Source organism: Monodelphis domestica, chromosome 1 (assembly GCF_027887165.1).
Source record: "Monodelphis domestica isolate mMonDom1 chromosome 1, mMonDom1.pri, whole genome shotgun sequence".
NCBI lineage: Eukaryota > Metazoa > Chordata > Mammalia > Didelphimorphia > Didelphidae > Monodelphis > Monodelphis domestica.
In genome coordinates, this window is record NC_077227.1 from 156,788,730 (window position 1) to 156,808,841 (window position 20,112).

Consider the following 20,112-nt stretch of genomic DNA (forward strand, 5'->3'; position numbering starts at 1 on the left):
AATCATGCCTTAAAAGTATCAGTTGTGGGAACTAGATATGCTTAGTCTAAAAGAGAGATCACCTCGTAAGGAGAAGACAGGTAGCCCTGAGAACTGGCTTCAAGTCTTTAAAAGAATATCAATGGAAGTAAATTAGACTTGTTCTGTTTGGCCCTGAGTGGCGGAACTAGAACCAATGGGTGGAAGTTACAGGGAGACAGATTTCAACTAAAAAAATCCAATAATTAGTCCAAAATGGAATGGGCTGTTTAGGAGGTGATTCATGAGTTCTCTCATGCTGGAAGTCTTCACGTAAAGGCAAGGGGACTCCTTTCAAGAGATAGCAGGATTCATGATCTGGCTGGCATTCAACAAGGTGCCTTCTGAAGTTCCTTCCAGATTATCTGATTCTCTGCACCTTCTTCCCAGGAGTGAGAGTATTTTCTAGGAAATTATCAGCTTAGCAAACCCCACTCAACCCTGCCTTGGGGCAGGAGATGATGGCTATTGCCAACTTAGCTGAGAGGGCTAGATGACATTGCTGGCCAGTGGCCATCCTTGGCTAAGCAGCCACACTTGGGTTTCACATTCCCTGGCCCTCCCAGGAAAAGCTGAATCATCCTTCCTCCATCTTTCCATTTTCCCCTTTATGACAAGTGACAGCATTTGCGTCCCCTAGGAAATCTGTGATATTTGGGGATGTCATAAGCTAAGGTCATTCTACTTTATCAAAAACCCGTAAGAGGAGGTATCCTGGTTTGAAAGCCACATTTGACTTCCTCGCACAGGCAAAGAGTTCCCAGGAGTCTTTGGAGAAGCCATGGAAGCACCTGGCTGGAGGTGGGCAAGAGTCTTATAATTGAAAGCATCCTCTAGAGATCATCTGGTCTATTCCCTTGCTTTCAAACGGGCTATGCCAAAGCTCCCTAACAGGAAGCTTTATAAAAAGATCTTTAGTCAACAGTCAATAGAGTGATAGATTTAAAGACAACAAAACTTAGTTTCTAGTCTCTCTGAATCCTGTCTCAGATGCTAGATGGTGTGACCTTGGGAAAGTCACTTAACCTCTCTTTGCCCTGAGTTTCATCATCTGTACCATAGGGATGATCACAACAGCATCTACCTCACCAGGTAGTTGTGAGGACCAAATGAGAAACATGTGCTTTGTAGAAGACTATTCAATGTTCTTATTAGGACATCTCAAGAAGCAGATTCGCTGACCAGAGTTTTCTCTTTTCCCTTACAACCTAGACTGAGTTTCCTTCGGCTCTCTGGATCTCTGTCCCTCGGCAGGAAGCGGAGGGGGCTGTAAGTATGGTTCCCAGTCAGCTCTTGGTTGAAGGATGCCATATTAAAACACACCCGTCTGCATTTAAGCAAATTGATGACATTGCTGTCAGCATGCACACTCTGGGTCATCAGGAAAGCTGCAAGGCAACTCAATAATCCTGCAAAATAATTCATTTTCCAGGAACGCAGCCTATTTTAATAAGCAGTCGCTCCCTCGCTGGGTGCCAGAGGTGATGAATGGGTAGCCCCAGTTTCAAAGCAATGGATAGAACAGTGCCACACGTTCCCTGTCACAGGCAGGCGGCAGTGATATCTTTGCCAGCTTCGACGCTAGGACCAGAACTTGATTATTCCTTAAATAGAGGGCAGCCCAGTCACTTTATGCACAAAGATAGCAGAGAACACACAGCCATAGCATGTCAGAGATTGGAAGGGAACGGGGAGATCATCTCATCTAGCCCTCTCATTGCACAAATGAAGACACTGAGGTCCATAGAAAAAGGATAACTTGCCCAGAGTCACACACTTGGTGCAAGGGTTGGGACTAGAATCCAGGTATCCCGCTTTCTGTCAGCGATTATTGTCTTTTCCCCACTATACCATGCTGGCTCCTGCATCGGGAAAGAGGACTAGACCAGGAATTTCAATAGTACTAGGAGCCCCCTTTACCCATGCAGTTCAGCACCCTCCCTACAATTTTGAGTCTGAGAGTTGCCTAGAGCAAAGGTGTCAGACTCATGGCAAGCAGGCAGCAAAGCCCACAAAACTCCAGTGTAACCTCCACCAGACTAAAATTTAATTGAGAAATGCTTACAAAATCAATGAAAATACAACAAAGATAGTGTTAATTTGTGGTTTTCTAAGTCAAGATGTGGCCGGAAGAGATCTGTTTCTGTTGGAGTTTCATATGACTAGTCTAGAACACTGAGAGTTTAAATGATTTTGTCCAGGGCCACAGGGTGTTGGGGTGGGACTTGAATCCAGGACTTTCTGACTCTGAAGCCAGATCGCTAATCATCACACCAAGACGCCTCTCACCTGCTACATTCCCAGTACTAACCGACTACATTCATCCTGGAAAGGGACTCAAAATAAGGTTGTGGTTTGATGCAGTTGCCTAAATCTCTAGGAAATTGATTCCCAACTTCACCTGCATTTGCTAGCCCCCTCAGAGAATACCACTCACTGATAACTGCCCAGTCCTTTTAGAGTTTGCAGGTGCTTCTACCTCTTTTTTTGTCTCATTTGAACCTTACCACATATTTGCAAGACAGGTGGTAAGGAAAAGATTATCATTTATAAGGAACAGCTAGGTGATGCCCTGGATAGAGCACTGGGCTTGAAATCAGGAAGACTCATCTTCATGAGTTCAAATCTGGCCTCAGACACTTACCAGCTGAGTCACCCTGAACCAATCACTTAACCCTGTTTGCCTCAATGTCCTCATTTGTAAAATGAGCTGGAGAAGGAAATGGCAAACCATTCCAGTATCTCTTCTGAGAAAACACCAAATGGGGTCACCAAGAATCAGATATGACTGAATAGCAACAACATTTCACATTTTAAAACCCCTGAGAGGTGAGTCACACAGCAAGGCCATAGCATGCTCACATGTGCTCTCTCTCTCTCTCTGTTTCTCTCTCTCTCTCTCTCTCTCTCTCTCTCTCTCTCTCTCTCTCTCTCTCTCTCTCTCTCTGTATGTGTGTGTGTGTGTGTGTGTGTGTGTGTGTGTGTGTCTCTGTCTCTCTCTCTCTTGGTCTCACTCCCTGCATATCTCTCTCTCTGTCTCTCTCTCCCTCCATATCTCTCTCTCTTGCTCTCTTTCTCTCTCTCTCTCTCTCTCTCTCTCTCTCTCTCTTGGTCTCTCTCCCTCCATATCTCTCTCTCTGTCTCTCTCTCTTGGTCTCTCTCCCTCCATATCTCTCTCTCTGTCTCTCTCTCTCTGTCTCTCTCTCTTGGTCTCTCTCCCTCCATATCTCTCTCTCTGTCTCTCTCTCTCTGTCTCTCTCTCTTGGTCTCTCTCCCTCCATATCTCTCTCTCTGTCTCTCTCTCTCTCCATATCTCTCTCTCTTGCTCTCTTGCTCTCTCCATCTCTCTCTCTCTCTCTCTGTGTCTCTCTGTCTCTCTCCCTCCATCTCTCTCTCTCTCTGTCTCTTTCTCTCCCTCCATATCTCTCTCTCTCTCTCTCTCTCTCTCTCTCTCTCTCTCTCTCTCTCTCTCTCTCTCATGTTAAGAGTCAACAGGTCAGTGATCCCTATGCTTATTAAGAATTCTTTATCCCAGTTGGAATTGTCTTTCACATCAGTGTATTTTGGGTTTTATGTGGGGGTTTTGGTTATGTATAACTTTGCTTTTACAACAGTGGCCAATATGGAAATGTGCTTTGCATGACAACTAAAAATGGAGGAAAAAAGAATTCTTCATCTGAAGATGGTACTCACCGATGCCTCGTACACTTGAACCAGTTGAGAATGTCTGTACATCTTGTATAGTAGATCTGGTCGAAAGGATGGGCATAGGATTCCTGGACTGTCACGGCATAGCTAAGGGACAGGGGAAAGAGATGTGCATTATCATCCAGGAGACTTTGGCAATTTTTAGGATTGGCAACCCTTAATTCAAGCTAGTCAGATCTATAACCAAGAGACCTCACTACATTGTAACGAGTCAAGGCCATGGCTACCATCCCTTCCAGCTCACCCCAACATGTATTCCCAGTTTCAGGGAAAAGGGAACTCTAAAACCAAATACTCCAACTCCAGATTATTCCAAGAAACATACACCCCATCCCCACCTCAGAGATACAGACCTGGCTCATTTCCTTAAGTAGCAAGTTGATTCATTCATTTATTCATTAATTTTCAATGACTTCAACTTTTTAAAAATGTATTAAGCACCTACTGTGTACAAAATGCTGCACTGGGTCCTGGGGAAGACAGCGTTCAGAGGAGCTACTATTGCTCCTGAATGGCTCAATGAAGTCATTCATTGGTGCTTCCTATCGGTAAGCTTTGAAGTGTACACTATGTGTGAGAAAGGCCCTAGGCAAGGTACTGCAGACAGTCCTGCCCTCCAGGAGTTTGTGGTCTAGAAGGGGAGATGAAGCACATGAACAGATTCCAACTTCCTTCGATGAGTTACCCAATGGGGCTTTTCTCCCATCCTCATGAAGATGAACGAAGCATGGCTGTCTCAGCAGGCACGAGGAGGAGGAGAGAAGGTTCCGGAAAGAGCATTACACTGAGGCTCTGGGTCCTGAGTCTGGACTATATTCTCAGCTTCGTGGCTGGTTGGTTAGCATTGCTTGTATATCAAAATGCTAATGAGGGTCCAGATTAATTTAACAGAGCCAGGCTTTACCAGCCCAGGGAGGTCTTTACACTGTGTTTTATGATGGAGGGGCATAATTACCGAGGCTCCCGTCTGGAGCGCTAATCCAACTTGGGAATTCTCCCTAAGAGGTCTCCAGGGGCTAGGGTGTGTATTTTTTAAATTACACAGATTTAATCTTCGTGTAATGTGCAGTGGAGCTGAGCCAAGAACAGGCTGCTACTGGAAACATTAGGAACTAAAGTGGGGTCCCAGGACTGATAGCATTAGGCCCTCCACACAGTTCATAAGATTAGCATGTTGAGAGCTGGAAGGAACCTCAGAGATCTTCACAACCAACTCTCCATTTTACAGCTGAAGAAACTGAGTCTCAACAAGGGGGAAAATGTCCTGGTCAATGTCATCCAGGTATTAAGTAAAGCCAGGATAAGAACCCAGAACTCCTAACTGTAGAAACCAGAGCTCCTTCTACTTCATGAGGGTGTGTGTGTGTGTGTGTGTGTGTGTGTGTGTGTGTGTGTGTGCACAAACAAACTTAGGTTACTTCTTCATTAGTAACAGAGGCCGACTCAAGATAGGGGTGCCCTATCAGAGCCCAGTGTAGAACCCTCAAACCTGATTTGTACCACGAAGTTCAATATTCTGTTCCCTGCATCAAAATTCTCACCCAAGTTAATGATCAAATCGGACTGAAATAACATTTCAAGGGGCGGTTAGTTAGCACAGTAGATGGAGAGCCAGGTTTGGAATCAAGAGGACTTGGTCTCAAATCTGGCCTCAAGCACTTCTTAGCTATGTGACCCTGGGCAAGTCATTAACCTGTATTGCCTAACCCATACTATTCTTTTGCCTGAGAACCAATATGTGGTATCCATCTAAGAGTGAAGATAAGGATTAAAAAAAAGACAGACAGAAAAGAGAAAGAAAGGAAGGGGGGAAGAAAAAGGGGAGAGATAGAGAGAGAGGGAAGGGGAGAGAAGAGGAGAGAGACAGAGAGAGAGAGGGAGAAGAGATAGAGACAGAGAGAATTTTAGTTGAGACTTGGATTAGGCATCCTGGTTTTCTATGATGTGGACCTTAGAAATTGTCTAATTCATTTCCCTCATTTTAAAGTCCATCAACAAACATTCTTATATTAAGTATATATTATGGCACCACGCTAAGTACCAGGAATAAAAAGAGCAAAAACTAGCCTCTCCTTTCCAATAGCACACAGATGAAGAAACTTAAGAGAGCAGAGAACTTTAAGTGTCTTAAACATGGTTGAATCGTGCAACTAGCAGCGCCAGAATTTGAACCCAGGTCTTGTGATGCTCAATCCAATGTTCTTTCCCCTAATTGCCCTGAATCAAAGATTTAGTAACTACAAAGGCTTGGCTTAGGTGTCTACTGCAGGAAAAGGCATTTTCTTAAAGGGGAAAAATATCTTTATTCATTCCCTTCATGGTGCACCAAGAACAACAACAAACAAAATATGTATTTGAGTTGACTTTGGAAGAGGAAGAGCTGGAGCATAAAGAGGAAAAGATGGGCTGCTACGTAGCACAGCCACAGAGCACCAGACCTGGAGTTGGAGGACCTGAGTTCACATCTGGCCTCAGACACTTCCTAAGTGTATGTCTCTGGACAAGACATTTAACCCCAATTGGCTAGCCCTTCCTGCTCTTCTGCCTTGGAACCCAGACCCAACCAGTATGGACTTTAAGACAGAAGGTAAGAGAAAGAAGGAAGAAGGAGAAAGAGGAGGAGGAGGAGGAAGAAGAAGCTGACCAGGTCCATACATTAGATAATCAGCCACTGTCTAAACAAGAACAGGCTAGTGAAGAGGGGGGACAAAGCAGTACTAGCTCTCAGCCCGTCCCCTGACATCACTTTGTGAGGGCCGGGGCTTGAGGGTTATCTCACTCCCAAAGCCCAGGGGTTTGAAGACACAGGCCAGGCACTGTCTTTCTGGAGCTAATTTGCCAACTCCCAAGCCAGTAACGGGCCCCTACGATAGCCCTTCCTGTCCTCCCACCTCCCCAACGAAATCAGGGCTTCCTGGGGCTGTATTCTTCATGAGGCTTAACTGTGCCCAGGGAGCACTGACAGGAACAAAACTCTACTATTCTTTTAGAGCATAATTCCTCCACTAGGGCCTTCGTTTTAATTTTATTTATTTGACTTACTAACATCCAAGTAATGGCATTGTCCTACTCAGCACAGCTCATCAATTTGGAGATTTCATTTGGGTTTCTCCTTGATTTATCACTATTACTAATAATAGCAGCTCACATTTCCATAGCACATTACAGTTTATAAAGTAATTTCCTCTAAACAACCTTAGAATTTAAGCAATATTTTTGCCGGGGCAGAGGAGGAGAGGTTGGGGGAGGGAAGAGGAGAGGATGTATGTAGGCTAGAGAGCTCCTGCTTTGGAACCATTCCCTTCACTTGCGTAGATCAGCAACTCCCTGCAACTTATAACTTAGACAATTATCTGGGGTTACTGACAGGATAAGTGACTTGTTCCACGGCCATTTATGTTAGAAATGAAAGTCTTCTTGTCTCCAAGGCCTGGCATTATCCATTGTACCTGCTGCCTAATTTCAAACTACTAATATTTAAGCACATTAGTCATAGGAGGAAGTCCCTCCATTCAGTCAGTCAATAAACATTTGTTAAGCGTGTGAAGATTTAACAGGAGCCCGTCAAGACGGGGTCGGATTTCAAAGCAAAGGATCTTACTTCCACAGCTCTGAACTGTCCCTCTCTCTCAGAGATTGCTGGGAGGCTGTGCTGGAGCTGGGCAGCTCTTCTAAGGACCACCTGGTTGGTGACTCCTGACGTCCAGATGACCGGCCTCTGGTCTGGACAGAGGTCGGAGTTCACCAAGTCAGAGGGGCTTAGAAGACTTCACAAGAAGCATAAAATTGTCCTGCAGAGAGGAAGGAGAACTCTTTTTTTGCCTCCGAACCACAAAGAGAAGAGGTGGCTAGGAAAGCACTGGTGTAGCCATGGCCACACAGCTGACTCAGGGGAAGGCAGCTAGGAAAGGGCCAACAAGGGGTGGCAAGTCCTGGAATATGGGTGTAACACACACACACACACACACACACACACACACATACACACCAACAAGTGGCTACGGTCTGATTGAGGAGCTTGCAGAGTCAGCTGGAGGAAGAGGCATGAGAAGGGAACAGCTGGCCACTTGTGGCTGGTGCCTTTTCTTTCTCTGGCTCACTTTTTATTATTTAATAATTAATTATAAATTAAATACCATTTCCAGTGAATTTTAATCTTAACAAGTACCTACTATGTGTCAGTATATGGGGAAAGGAAGAGTTGGGACAGTAGACTATAACTGAACAAAGTGTCAGGCCCTGGGATAAGTGCTGCCTCTGGGCATCTTCTTTTTTTTTTTTAAAATATATTTTATTTGATCATTTCCAAGCATTATTCGTTAAAGATCATTTTCTTTTCCTCCCCCCCACCCCCCATAGCCAACGCGTAAGTCCACTGGGCATTAGATGCTCTGGGCATCTTCTTAAGATGAATCATCAAATGTCCATAAAACCAGAAGGGGGCTGACGGTTTGACACCAGACATCTAGGAGCAGAAGTTTCTGCCATTTGTCTTTTAGGGCCAATGGGAAAGTCAGAGTAGGATGTTGGAACTGGAAGAAATCTTTAAGATCAAGTCTGAACTATTCATTTTATAGATGAGAAAAGGAAGACTTGAGAGATGAACTGACTTGCCCAAACTCATATAGTTTATCCAAGGGGCAGAGCAAGGACCATGCCCAGGCCTTTTGGAAAGAGACCTTATTTGATATTCAAATAATCTCAGTTAAATAATAAAAAGTCCCCTATCGGAAGCCTGAAACACAAAGTCACATGTGAGAGAAGATGCTAGTTTATGTTTTGACACAAGTTCGCTGAAGTGTTAATAAGTCCTTTGAGGACGGGAAACCTGCTTTCTCTAGGATTTGGACAGTACTCTGCAAATAGAAGGAGATGCACTTGCAGGCCCCCGAGTCTATCTTTGTCTTTCTGTTTCTGTTTTTTCTGCCTCTCCGTGTCTCTGTCCGTATCTCTCTCTGTGTCTCTGCCTACTTTTCTTTTGCAATCAAATACCTATAAAAGTACTGCCTACAATAGGAACCTTTTTAGGCTCATGCTGTGACAACTATTTCGGTCTGTTGGCACTTAAGAAGTGTTTGATAGATGATGACAATCATCCCAAGCAATAAAGATGACAACAGATATGCCATCTGTCATCTTCTTTGGAGCAGCTTGATATGGTGGATAGCATGCTGGACTTAGAGTCAAGAAAACTTGGGTTCCAATGCTACCTCTGATAGTTCCCAGCTGTAAGAGCCCGAGCAAGTCACCCAAATGAGCCCTAGTGTCCTCATCCGTGAAAGAGGGAGAACAATACTTGCCCCACCTACTTTAAATAGTTGTATTGTAAGACTCAGACACACTTGGCACAAAGTAGGTGCTTAGTTAATGTTTGTTGACGGACTGGCTGAAATAATTTATGTAAAGTGCTTTGCAACCTTTAAGGCACTATATTACTCTCGGTTATCACTACCTGCCATCCCCACGGAAGACTAATAACACCTGACATGTCTTGGTTCCAGGATAAAACCATGAGTTTGGGACAAAAGATCAATCCTGTCAAATCTAAGAAGTCTAAACATTGGTAAAGACTAAAGTTTGTAAAGCAACAACTGACGGTGCCCCCCTGGCTAGCCGAAGAGCTCTGATGGTCAACGAGCACTCATTTTTGCATCTCGGCATGATATAGTGCAGCTTTGGTGAAGCTTGTAGAGACTGTGTGCACAAACTGCACCTTCAAGCTGTCTGTGAGTGCCTCACATTACCCCAAAGAGCAGAAGGAGGAAGTGCTCACATTGGTCTGCTGGGCAGAGGGACTGGACACATAAAAATGTTCTCAGGGGCAATGGAGAGGGAGAATGGAGCAGAAGGAGCCTTGAGCATGGCACAGAAGGCCCTGGGTCAAGTCCAGACTCATTTACTGATCATGGACAAGTTTTTAAAATTTTTCTAATCTGAGTTTCTCATCTATAACGCTTACACTCCTCCATTTCTGCAAACCTTAGAGGAACATTTTTGTTCAGTTGTTTTGACCCCATTTGGGATCTTCTTGGCAAAGAGACTAGTCCTTTGTCATTCCTTTCTCCAGTTCATTTTACAGATGAAACTGAGGCAAAAGGATTAAGTGCCTTGCCCAGGGTCATAAGCGATTAGGGGCCTGAGGCTGTATTTGAACTCAGGAAGATGAGTCTTCCTAATTCCAAGTCCAATGCTCTATCTACTGTACCACCTAGGAATATTCTAAAGTGTTCCTAATAATGAGAAGAATAAGAAAATAATAATAGTAAATTTCAAAGGGTGGATAAGTGCAAGCTATTAGTGTTAACCTAGACGCCATTCATTATCATCTGAATCATGCTTTTGAAGATTTAATTTTATACTGTCTTATATCCTTCTCTAAGGGGTATGCCTTGACTCCATATCTTGATTCTAAGTTTTCGGAGAGTGAGTGCCAAACCTTCTACTTCTTTTATCCTCCCCTATAGATTCTTCCACAAGAGTGAGTATTCCACAAACATGGGAGCACTGATTCACCCCAAAAGGGGAGCAGGGGACCCTCAGGAGTCAGACGACACATCTGAGGAGCTTGGCTATTACCTCTCCCAGTGACTGCACACATTCGGATCATCAGGGTTCAGCGAGAGCGTAGTTTGCAGAAGGAAGGAGAGAAAGAACATTTTCACCATCAACCCTGCTAGGAGGGAGAGTACCATCTTGGGTCCTGTGAAGGGGAACAAAAGAAGAGGGGTTATTAATCAAACTGCTTCCCAGAACATCTGTTTAGCACTTCATATTCCCAACATCAAACAGTAAACAGATTTGCTAAGCAGATTAAGTTTCTCAACATCATGGAGTAATGAACATTCAATATTTTACACTTGATCTAAAAATTTTTTTCTGACAGCTGCAGACATTTTGTCTATCATAGTAACAACTTGCAAACTCCCAGTCATTCATTCATTTACTCATTCAACAAACACTTGCTGAACACCTATTAATCAATTCTATTGGACAATTTCCTAAGTGTCTACTCTGAGCCAGATCCTAGGGAGACCAAGTCCAAAATGGTATGGTCCCTGCCTGCAGGGAGCTTCCGTTCTAGACTACTGCTGAATACAAACTAGTGTGCTGGGGGCCTGATTTGTTCTTGTCTGCCTACCTATTATATTTTTCTTATTTAGTAGACAATGAGCTCCTGAAGGCTGGGACTTGTGGTTTTCTCAGTATCCCCAGAAACTTGCATTAGAGTAGTTTGTAAAAGATTAATGATACAAATATATAAGACACAACCCCTGTCTCCAAGAGATTAGACTCTGGTAGAGGGGCTATGAGAAGCCATTGTGCCAAGCAGAATTGGCTAAGTGCCAAAAGAGGGGTGAGGATGGGGAACAAAATGTCCTGATGATTCCAAGGGTGGAGAGATCACATCCAAGCTAGTCTAGATTAGAAGAGAATCTGAATCGTGAAAGATATTTAAAGAAATGTCATTTCACTACTTTCAAGTAAGTACACTCAGCCCTGAGCAAAGAACTGTGAAGTTGGCAAAATTTGCCTTCAATGCCTCCAGGCTTCCTTTGCTTTTACCCTCTCCTTTATGGCATCCTTCCTGCCCACCCCCTCTAGCTTTAGGTCTCTTCAATATTTTCATGCCTTTTTCTCTACTTCCCACTGTAAAAAATTGCTCTTAAGAAAGGGTAGTAAATGAGTCATTTATATTTTAGTGGGAATTCAAGCCAATTGTGTAATCCCTTCAAGGTCATTTGCATATTAAGCCTGATCTTTCATTGTGGTATCACAGGCTTTAGAATCCCAAGTAGAGCTAGATGAATCCTTCACAAACCACTTCATTTTACAGGTTCATAGGTTCAAATATTTGAAGAAACTCCTCCTAACCCTCCTCTAATGAATAGATAACAATAGCTAGAGTAAGCCAGGCATTTATCATCTGTATACAAATAGAAGCTAATTTAAAAGTTTCATCCCTTATTCCCTTAGCAAGTCCTTTCATCATAAATAATACAAAGGTGAACATCTTAGGTCTTCTTTGAATTATCACAGATGCTAAGTTATTCCAGTTTCCAAATTCATAAGGTTCTCGCTCTATAACTAGAAATGGCACATCATTTGGCAGAAGTGAGCTTAACCAAACAAAAAGAGGAAAAGAAAAGAAAAAAAAGAAGAGAGTTTCTAGTGTTTCTGCAAAGCAAGAGAGCTGATGAATGAGCAAACCAAAGGTTCCCTCCACCTACAAGTCCCGCCCAGGGAATGCTAGTCAGTAGCCAGGGGCAGGCACAAAGACCACCCTGCAAAACCAAATCAAGGCATCCTCGGAACAGGCTCAGGAGGAAGGTCGCTTCTGACTGGGACAGAAATGCTAGCCTTGCTGACAGACACAAAAGTGACAGCTAAGAGAAAGATCCAAGGCTTCTGTCAGCTGAAGTCACACTGAGACCAAGACGGAGAGCTATGGCACATATTCTAAATTCTCCCCATCCCCTGATCCTAGGTAGAGGTAAGAAGCCTGACAGAGCAAACTAGAGCACATTTTGCAGATGAAGATGCTGAGATCCAAACCAATCAATCAATAGGTGTATAAGTTCTCAGCTTTGCTGGAAATACAAAGGAAAAAAAGGGAGGGGGGAGGGCTTGCTCTCAAGGGGCTTATATTCTAATGGGAGAGACAAAACACAATCAGCAACACACAGGGGAAGAGAATAAGCATTTGTTAAGCACCTACTATGTGTCAGACACTGCTAATATACACATATTATCTTATATGAGCCTCACAATAACCCTCAGAGGCAGGTGCTGTTATTATCCTCATTTTACAGTTGTGGAAACTGAGGCAGGAAGAAATTAAATAATTTGCCCAGAGTCACACAGTAAATATGAAATTTGAACTCGGGTCTTCCTGACTCTGGGATCAATGCTCTCTCTTCTTTATGCCATACAGAGCAGAGACAAGGTAGCCTTAGAAGGGAATATACTAGTAACTAGGAGAACCAGGAGAGGTCTGCTGCTCCCGATGGTGTTTGAATGGAGTCTTGAAGAAAGCCAGGGATTCCAAAAGCCAGAGGCAAGGAGGGAGAGCATTTCAGGCTTGTGGAACAGCCACTGCAAAGACACGAAGACTAGAAATTAATCCAGCAAGTGATTTTCTCAAGGTCACGCAAGCTGGTTTAGAAATCCAGTACTTGTAATTCCCAAATCAGACGTGCTCAGCTCTGTATTTTAGGAACTAAACTGATGGTGCCAATTTGTATGTCATGGGAAGGCAATGAGGCAGAATGATGAAAAGAGGGCTAGATTTGGAATTAGACGAGATGGATTTGAATCCTGGCTCCGTGTGTCTCTGAAGTAATCAGTTGGTCTCCGTTTTCTCATCTGCAAAATGAATTAGACTGGATGAGATGTTCTATAAAGTCCCTTCCAACTCTAAACCACAGATCCCTGCCCGTTCGCTGGAACATGCACACAGTTTACTTACCAAGTACCACAATGGCTAGACATCTCCCTAGTCCTGGATACCCGCTATGCCAGGGCACAGAACTCTTTAGCCTTTGAGTCCAAGGAGGGAAAGGGGGAGAGGGTTGTAGTCTACTAGAGTAGAGCAGGGATGGCTGCACCTAAGAAAGAAGTCATGGACAAGGCAGTCGCCATGAATGGTGCATGGTACCTAGGATGGGGAGAGAAAGAAGATCCCCTTTGGAGCTGGAGGCTTCAAGGTGCAACCATGGAAGCTATTCCTGACATGCCAGGAAGCATTTATTCAATGCACCCCTGTCCGGGAACGGGAAGCAAGGATGCACTTACAATAATTGGTTTTAAAAATAGTATTTTTGCCTTGGAGACTTCATGAAACCTCATAAACTGCTTGACTTGGAGTAAATAATAGCAAGAGCCAGAGCTGCCCTTTCTCTATGACCATTCAGGGGCACCGTGTGTCCATTAACTTCAATGGGGCTTACACAGGACCATCTAGGGGAGAAGAGATCTCAGAGACATATGCTTATTAGATGACTGAGGGAAAATCAATCCTTTCTGCAGCAGTAATTGGGCCAACTCCATTTGGAGTGACAGAGGTTAACGTTTTGGGTGCCATCTGATTTAGAGCATCAATAATTAAATAAGAAAATGCCCCTATACTCAGAGGTAAGGGGAAAATGTAAACAGAGCCACGTCCTTTTATTTCCCAGACTACAGAGAACAACAGGGTGGTTGTAGGGAAATGGTTACTCTTAATCTTTTAGGATTATTAGTGAGACCTTTCTGATCTCCAACTCATAGTTTCCCATTAAGGCAGGAGTATCAAATTTGAAGAGAAAACGGAGTCACTAACATTGTACAAGAGGATCCCAGCTGGCACACATTTGTTTAGAAAACCACATATTAACATTATCTGTGTTTTGTTGTATTTTTCTTTGTTTTGTTAAATATTTCCTGATTACATTTTAATCAGGTTCAGGCTGCAGGCAGGAGTGTTGTGGACCACCCACAGCCTGTGAGCCATGAATTTGACACCTCTGCTTTAAGCCCCTCTTTCTATCTGAAAACTTTCTAGATTCCCTCCAATTGCTAGTGCTTTCTCTCCCCAAAGTACCTTGTATTTAAGGACGTTGTGTTTGTTCTCTTTTTATTTATGCTGCACGCACAGCTGGGCTCAGCTGAATCAATATGGTGTCCTTACTGAATAGCCTTTCTCTGCTGTGGCTAAGTAAACCTCCTTTTGTTAACTGTCGAATGGCCTGCAAGTGTTTTATTTCATTCTATTATCAGATTTAAACTACCCAGAGACTAGCCTGAGTCATGGCTAGGCTGGCAACATAAATAAAGTGAAATCCTTGTCATTGTTATCTCAAAAATTCACTATAAAGGGCCCACCCAGTGTCCTATAGGTCTACTGTTTAAACTTTTTAAATAATGCATTCCTTGGGGCAGCCAGGTAGCACAATGGATAGCCAGCCAAGCCTGGAGATGGGAGGTCTTGGATTCAAATCTGACCTCAGACACTTCCCAGCGGTGTGACCCTGGGCAAGTCACTTGACCCCCATAGCCTAGCCCTTACTGCTCTTCTGCCTTGGAACCAATACCCAGTATCGATTCTTGGGTCCTTGGAAGTGGGGGGAGGGAGGAAGAAGGGGGTGAAAGGGATAAAGAGAGGGAAGGAAGGAGAGAGGGGGGAAGAGGGAGGAGAGGAGAGAGGGGAAAGAGGGAGGGAGGGAAAAACTGTGCCCTCAAGAAGATTATGTGAAAATTGGAAACGCAGACAAACAAATTAAGGCACATAAATCCAGGGTAAAGAGTCTTGGTTCTAAAGCTGGCATGGCCTCTGGAGATTATATAGTCCAATCTCTTCATTTAACATAAAAACAAAGTGCAAAGTGGCTTGCCAAAGGTCACAAAGGGAGTTAATTATCAGAGCTGGGATCCAATTCCAGGTACCCTGACAGCAAGCCTCTGTCCTAGAATCAGACATAGCCAAAGTGTGCTACTTGGGTGAACAAGACCATCTGTGCACCCAATTACTGGACACTGAAACCTTGGCCATCCTGTAGGAACCCACTTATTGCCTGGCCCCTCCTGCTGACCTCTTAGAAGCTGAGCCTGGTCCAAGGACTTAGTACCCATGGCCCAACCACATGGCTGTCCGGGGCTTACATCAGACTTCCCCTTCTAGATATGCCCAGATAAGAAGTCTGGCCTGACTCACGCTTATCATCTGCCCTCCTTTCCGGCTGGACTCCTGGCCTGGCCTCTTCTGGCCTGTCCAGCAGCCTTCAGGGACTATTAGCATCACGACTAGCCCTGCCTCAAAGACCCGCAGCATCCTGGATCCACAGACCAGTGCAGCCTCCCTCAGGCTTTGGGGGGCATTTTGACTCCAGGATTCCCCAGTGCTCACCCCTTCAAGCCACAACCCACAAACGGTCCAGGATGCAGTTGGGGGTGGGATGAGATGGGGTGGGAAGAGGAGACGGAGGAGCAGGACTGACTGCTACACTTAGCAAGTTTTCCATGAAAAGGTATTTTTATTCTGAAAGAAGAGCTGAAGAAAGCTCTGATCAAGGGCTGATAAAGAAAATGCCTAATATTTCTAGAGGCACTGGGGAGGGGTATGGGGGCAGTGTATATACAGATTTATATCTTCTATATATAGAAGATGCACATACATTCTTATCTGTATTTTTTCTGAATCAAAAATAGATTGTACCTATTTGGGCAAGTTCCAGACTTATCCTCAATTCAAGCAGAAAAAAAGAAAAGTATATGGTCTTTTTCCTTATCCATCTATATAACATACTTCACTTCCCCCTCTCAAAACTGCCACTCTGGTGATCAGAAAACCACTTTGATTGTTGTTACTGTTCAATTGTTTCACTTGTGTCTGGCTCTTCATGACTCCATCTGGGGTTTTCTTGGCAGAGATACTGACATCGTTTGCCATTTCCTTTTCCAATTTATTTTACAGATGAGGAACTGAAGTCCAAGGTCAGGGGACTTGCCCAGGGTCACAGAGCTAGTAAGAGTTGGAGGTCAAATTTGAATGGAAGAAGAAGAGTCTTTCTGACTCCAGGCTTGGCACTCTAGCCATCTTGCTGCTCCATGTCATGGATTACCTGGAAGTAAAAAGAGGAACCATCGCCCACTTTGGGGCATTTCTTTGGCCAAGGCTAAGGCCTAGGATTAAGAATTTTCTTGCCTTCATAAAATCCAATATATTATCACAGTCCCAGCTGGGGCTGAGTTTGTAGTAAACATTTTTCTAATCTCAAACTTGAAAAACAAAAACAAAAACAAAGAACAGGACCCTCGGGGCCTCTTAATCTTCCAAAGAAGTTTCTGCCTGTGTGTGTGTGTGTGTGTGTGTGTGTGTGTGTGTGTGTGTGTGTGTGTGTGTGTGTGTGTGTGTGTGTGTGTGTAATTGTGCAGCAGAAATTCCCAGAGTCAGCAATGATCCCCTGCCAGGCTGGGGCCCCAGTGGATAAATCAGATTGAACTGGAATGATGCCCCTGTCTTAGCCTGGACTAAAGTGGCCTGCTACATTCTGCTCTCTGTTTCCTCAGGATGCCATAGCCTAGAATAGCTAAAATATAGCAGTAGAAAGAAGCCTTAGGATTCCATTAAATTGAGTCAAACAGATACACCTTTGAGAAGGAGCAGTCTCGAACCCTGAGAGACACCCAAAGAAATCAAGAAGTAAGTAAAAGAAAGGGCAATAGAGTGGGGGAGAGAGCCACCAGTCTCCATCTCCCAAAGGCACACCAGGACATTCTCTCCTCTTAAGAGGTAGTGGTGATATACAAAAATGTGACTTCAAGGATTGCCTTTGATACGTGCTCGCTGTGTGACCATGAGCAATTCACTGAAGCTCTCTGAGGCTCAGGATCTAAAAAATGGGGATGATACTTGGTAGGAATTGTATGAATAAAATAATATAAATAAAACACTTGGGAAATTTTAAGGGGGAGAGAGAGGGTTTCCTGTCTTGATCTATGATTTTGATATAAAGAATTCCCAGTATATAAATTACCTGCATCAAAGCAGATCTAGAAATCATCTCGAATTTCTACTGTTGCAACAGAGACTCTTGGAGAGTTGTATTGGGCACAGGGAAGTTAAGTAAATGTCTGATCCAAGGTCTGGGATTTGAACACAGATCCTTTTTTTTTTTAAATAACCCTTAACTTCTGTTTTAGAATCAATACTAAGCATCAGTTCCAAGGCAGAAGAATGGTATAGGCTAGGCACCTGAGGTTAAATGACTTGTCCAAGGTCACAAAGCTAGATTGTGCCTGAGGCCACATTTGAACCCAGGACCTCTTGTTTCCAGGTCTGGGTCTCTATCTGCTGACCCACCTAACCACCTCACAGGTCTTCTTGACTCAAAGGCTGGCCCTCTATATACCTGCCAGGTTGTCTTTCCTAGACAAACCCTGAAGGACTACTGCAATGATCTGTTCTAATGAAAGCTCTGGGATTCTGGTTTGGCTCTCCCTGTCCCCTCCTATTATGGAACAACTGTCACTCCACAGCCCTCTGCCACGGGCACCTTTAAGAAGCATGGGCAAACTTATCTCTGTCCTTGAGCCGTTCCATTCCACAGGCTTCCATTATCTCTTTCTATTTCTTTGCAAATCAGGCCACTCACTATGCTGACTTGACCAAGTCCCGGGCTCAGGCTGTCTCCAGTTGTGAGCTGGAAATTAGGATTTCTGGCCTCTTTTCTTTATATCAGGACAGGATGGAGAAATCAGGTAGATACCTCTGTGCCATACTATCACGGGTCCATTTTATAATGAAAGTTGTGCAGCCTGCTGTCACTTGCCACACTTTGAAACAGTCCTGGGCATTCTTCATTACGGAGAATGGGTGCTATTCAAATAAAGAGACTGACAGGAACTGCCATTTTTTTTAAAGGATTATATTGAAGCAACTATGGAAACTGGACATTTCCTTTTTTTTTTCCATAAAAAAACAAAACCCTTCCCTTCCATCTTAGAATCAATACAGGGTTCCAAGGTAGAAGAATGGTAAAAGCTAAGCAACGAGGGTTAAGCAACTTGGCCAGAGTCGCACAGCTCTGTCACACAGAACAACTAAACATTTTTCAATGAAAATATAAGCTAGCAGTTCCCTATATATGCTGCTGCTGTTGTTGTTATTTTCAGTCATGTCTGACATCCCATAACCCCATTTGGGGGTTTTCTTGACAAAGATAATGAAGTAATTTGCTATTTCCTTCTCTAGCTCCTCTTGGAGATGAGGAAACTGAGGCAAACAGATGAAGTGACTTGCCCAGGGTCCCACAGCTAGTAAGTATCTGAGGCCAGGTCTGAACTAAGAAAGAGGAATCTTCAGATTGTGAAAGGGAATTCTTTTTTCTTTTTTCTCTTTGTCTATGTTGAGTTAATAACCAAAAACTTTTAAAAACCCTTACTTAACACTAAGTAAGGGAATTCACAGTCACTTACTTAGAGAGCTCCATCCTTTTAACTCAGTCAGAAACTTGTGAATCCTATGATCAGAGTTGACACCTTCAGAAGCCTTTGAAAAGAAATTGACACTTTCAGAGGATGAGGAGTGAATCCTGCAGACACTGCCCCCTGGGCAGTGCTAGACAATTTGGAAAATGTGATTGGCCCCTGTGAAGAGGGGCAGGGATAAGAAGTTACTATAAAAACAAGCCCTGAACTCCCTCAGCGCAGAATGTCTTTGAGAAGATACTCTAAAGAGATTATCTTCTGGAGATAGTCTTCTGACTAAGGAGAGTCTTCAAGGGAGCTTCTCTGGAGACTGTGGCTTGAATTGTGGGCTTGCAGCGTGGCTTCAATTTATACTCCTGGACTACTTCATTGGGTGAGTCAAAGGCTGACTCCTTTCCTAGTTTCCTAAGAGACTAGCTTCCATCTTGGAGGAGGCCAAGTGGTTGGTTGCTCACCACCAATTTTCCTGGTTGAGAGCTAATTAATCTCTGTCTGGATTAAGCAGACCCAGAGTAAACATTTAGGTTGTAGGATAGATAACCTCTCTAACCTCTTCACATTTCTCTACTTTATTGTTTCCTCTCCATCTTGCAAACATTTGTAAATAAATTTCTGACTATATATATAATAGATATAATAAATATTGGCGACCACATAATTTTATATAATCATTGTCCAACCATTAATTTTAACCTTTACAGGATTCCAAGCCCAGTTTTCCATTCACTTCACCCTCACTGCCTTCCTCTATGTGCTAGCTCCTATAGGGAATATAAACTCCTTGAAGCCAGGGACTGACTCATTTTTGTATTTCTATCCCCAGGCCTAGCACAGTACTTAGAAAGGAGGAGGCAGTAAATTTAAAAAAAATTTTTTTTTTCCATTCATTCATTTATCTTCATCTTTTAATAGTAAGGAGAGAGAAAGGACAGGACCCCAAAGAGTCCACTTGGGTGCTGGAGGGGTTCAGACTGTACCTAATTAAAATTTGGCCTCCTGCCTGAAAGGATGTTCCTTCAGAGATCAATTCAGGCCCATAAGTTGTTGTTAACTACTCCTCAACAGCTAGGAAGGAGGCTCAGGCCCAGCCCATAGACACACACAGGGCTTTAGTATGTATCCTAACAGCAAGAGTGGAGAGGCCATGGGGCTGGAAATGGGTCTGCAGGGCACTGTAAAGTGACATATTAAGAAATACCTTTCCCCCTAGGCCTCTTAGAGGCAGCTTCCCAAAAACTGGAAGTCTTTATGACCTCTTCTAAGCTGTCACATCTTTACAGTTGCCATCATCCTAACAAGTGGCATTTGGATGGCACTTTATCATTTGGCCAGGTGCCTCATTTAAGCCTAACACCAGGCCCAGGAAGCATTATGATCTTTATTTTACAAAAGAGAAAACTGAGGTTCAGAGAAGTGCAGAGA

The 20,112-nt window shown here is 43.7% G+C and overlaps 1 protein-coding gene across 5 annotated transcripts in view; it reads right to left on the reverse strand.

Annotated features, from left to right (window-relative positions):
- The window catches only part of MEGF11 (multiple EGF like domains 11), a 489,358-nt gene that overhangs the window by 317,842 nt on the left and 151,404 nt on the right, over positions 1-20,112 (reverse strand). For all 5 annotated transcript variants that reach the window (XM_056808678.1, XM_056808684.1, XM_007479599.3 and 2 more), the window contains 2 exons: positions 10,303-10,426; positions 3,712-3,813 (listed from right to left, as the gene is read on the reverse strand). In XM_056808678.1, coding sequence (XP_056664656.1) covers positions 3,712-3,813; positions 10,303-10,426 — 226 coding nt within the window. The remainder of the gene's footprint in view (positions 1-3,711; positions 3,814-10,302; positions 10,427-20,112) is intronic.